This window comes from Atta colombica, unplaced genomic scaffold (assembly GCF_001594045.1).
Source record: "Atta colombica isolate Treedump-2 unplaced genomic scaffold, Acol1.0 scaffold73, whole genome shotgun sequence".
Lineage (NCBI taxonomy): Eukaryota > Metazoa > Arthropoda > Insecta > Hymenoptera > Formicidae > Atta > Atta colombica.
The window spans coordinates 482,630-485,522 of record NW_017259565.1 but is presented as its reverse complement, the minus strand read 5'-3'; the positions used below and the strand labels follow the sequence as shown (position 1 = coordinate 485,522).

The 2,893-nt window shown below is 26.1% G+C and overlaps 1 protein-coding gene across 1 annotated transcript in view; it reads right to left on the bottom strand.

Annotated features, from left to right (window-relative positions):
• The window catches only part of LOC108692489, a 37,033-nt gene that overhangs the window by 11,592 nt on the left and 22,548 nt on the right, over positions 1–2,893 (bottom strand). The window contains exons 17-19 of the mRNA XM_018200762.1: positions 2,354–2,431; positions 1,045–1,096; positions 840–943 (exon numbers count right to left, since the gene is read on the bottom strand). Of these exons, the coding sequence (XP_018056251.1) occupies positions 840–943; positions 1,045–1,096; positions 2,354–2,431 (234 nt within the window). The remainder of the gene's footprint in view (positions 1–839; positions 944–1,044; positions 1,097–2,353; positions 2,432–2,893) is intronic.

The following is a 2,893-nucleotide window of genomic DNA, read 5'->3' as shown; positions in this document are numbered from 1 at the left end:
TATTGAATTATATATTAAAAATTTTATTATATATTAAAATTAGAAAAATTTTGTGCATAATTTTTTTCACATATTTTCATTCTTAACTTTTACAATTATAATTTAATAAACACAATTATTTGTCAAATTCTGTTATGACTATCGGACTCTACTATTAAGTGACTAATATTAAGTAGCTAATATTATAAGTGGAAAAATGCACAATTAAAAAAAATATAGAAAATTCCTTTACATAAATTGCATTATATAAATAACACATTAAATAATACTCAGTGTGCAATTATAATAATAGAATACAATTTTTATTTATTAGATAGTTTTACATTTAAATTAAATCCGGACGCATTTCGGTTTTAAAATCTAAAAAAGAATGGCCGTTATTACAATAACTTCTTTATACGTAGCTTTATACGTCAAGGTTCTCATCTCATTCCAGCCAATCAACTATTCTATATCTGATAAATCCTTAGTATATGGTGAATAGCTTGCACTATGATTTATCGCACTCGCAAAATGAATCATTTAATTAGTTAAGTTGAAATGATTAATTAGTTAAGTTGAAAATGATTTTAAAGTAAGTCAAAACGCGTCCGAATTTAATTTAAATGTAAGACTATCTAATTAAAATTGTATTCAATTATTATAATTGTGTACTAGGTACTGCGTTGACTCTTCTACTTCTGTTTATACTCTTTTCTTGAATAAATAATAAGGAGTCCTATATCATTCTTAATTATTGTTAATAAATAATAATTAAAAAATATAAATATATCGGACCATTTCTGTTATCGACTATCTCTGCTAGGCAAATTGCACGTTATATGCATTTTAATTATTACCGCTGCACCAGATGCATCTGTTCGAACGGAGAGAGAACTGGCCGAACGCGGCATGTCCTGAACACTGAGTGTTTCAGCCTCTTGCAAGAATTCGTCTACGTTCACTAAAAATAATATAAAATAAGACCAACAAATACATAATGTATAAAGCGTGTTTTTAAAAAACTATCTTATTTTTCATTAAAATAAAAAAATATTAACAAACCTCCACCGTGTCGAAGACATTCTATCCTCGCTTCTGCCTTGAGTTTCGCTGTCTGTTAGAACAAGGATATAAATTTTATGTGCAGTGCATTATATAAAGCGTTATAATTACCATAATTAATTATAAACAATATAAATAATATTAATTTTTGGATGTACAGCCTTAACCATAAATATAAATCTTCAATTTATTGTATTTTCTTTTGAAAAATGTTAAAGAAAAATTAATAAAATATTAAAATTATTATAAGAATATATATTATTTTTTAATAAAATTTTTAATTTTTTTTTGTTAAATATAGAATGTTTAGGGAAGTCCAACAGTGAACCAGTAACTATGAATCATTGCGATATTTCGTAAATATGATGTTATCAGATTGTGCTGCTATCATGCAGCGATTAACATTTGAACCCTCCTCGGCTCCCCACTCACCCCAGTCAACTGGCAGATAGTGTCAAGGACGGCCATGTAATGTTACATTTTAAGAATTTTGAGTTGCAAAGTAAGTTTATTTCGTAAGTTTTACGCATTTTTTATGTTTTTATTGTTATATTATTTTTTTCATTATGCAATAGTTTTATGTGCACATTTGGCTTTATTATTTTGTAAGCAACTTTTTTTGTATATTATTATATTATATTATTTTACCACATTATTTAGGAGATTATCTTGGAAAAGATTAGATGGTTAACAATGAACTATGATAGACCACACAACTTTTTTTATGATAACTTTCAAAATAATAATTTATTGTAATAATTATTTAGAATACGGCCCCTCCTCCCCACCTAAAATCTCATAAAAATATACTCATTTGACACATTTTCTCTCAAAGCAAAAGAAAAATGCGGTGATCGGCCTTGTGAATCCTCATCACCTTATAATTATCTTTTATAAATAATTTTATAAAACATTTTAAAATATAGCAAAACTAAAATAATCCCAACAATTCGTAGTGTAAAATATGTAATTCATTATTAAAAATGGTTTATTGTGTAACATCCCTTGTACATGAATTATTTCCCGTTTTTTAAAATAATCGAAATTGTGACTAAACTTCAAGGATAACTTAAGTTATTATTTATTATTTATTATTTAGTATGTAGTCAACTAAATTCATAACTGTATGCAAAAATTCAAATCTTCAATTCAATAACTGAGAGAAATATGAGTCTCTGAAATTTACATAGTTCATTGTTGAACCACTCTACATCAATTTGTAAGGGTACTTTATATTTATGGTCAAAGTTGCATATCTAAATAAATAATTTTTCTTTCTTTTCTTATGAATGGAAGATAAGTTCTGTACCTCCGCTCGTCGAATAGCGTGCTTTAATTCATCAATTTTAGTATCTAAATCTGGACCATTAGGATCGTTCGGATCAGTCTGAAAAAAAAATTAGAAAGTCTTACAACTTATACACACATTAACTCTAGAACAGAGATCTCCCAAAATAAATCAAAATTTCGCTTGCTCCGTAAATGGAAAAAAAAGAAGGCGAATTTTATTTTATAGTTTAACAATATAAAATTTTTTGGCATTACGACATGTGCAGGTATATATTCTCAGAGTTTTAAATAAAAAAAGAGAATCCATAAAAATACATATTAATCTAAATCGAAGTTACAACTTCTCAAAATTATAGTGAATCTTTCAGGTTCATGGATTTTAGAATTTTTCGGAAGGTATGTTCTAGGGTCAATTATTTTATAATGCAATGATAATAAAATGTAGAAATTATCTCATTAAATATAGATGACTTGAAATAAATATCGTTTTGAAATTTATTAAAAATATAGAATTTCGATAATTCTTTAATGGAGTTAGATAACCAATAGAAACAATAAA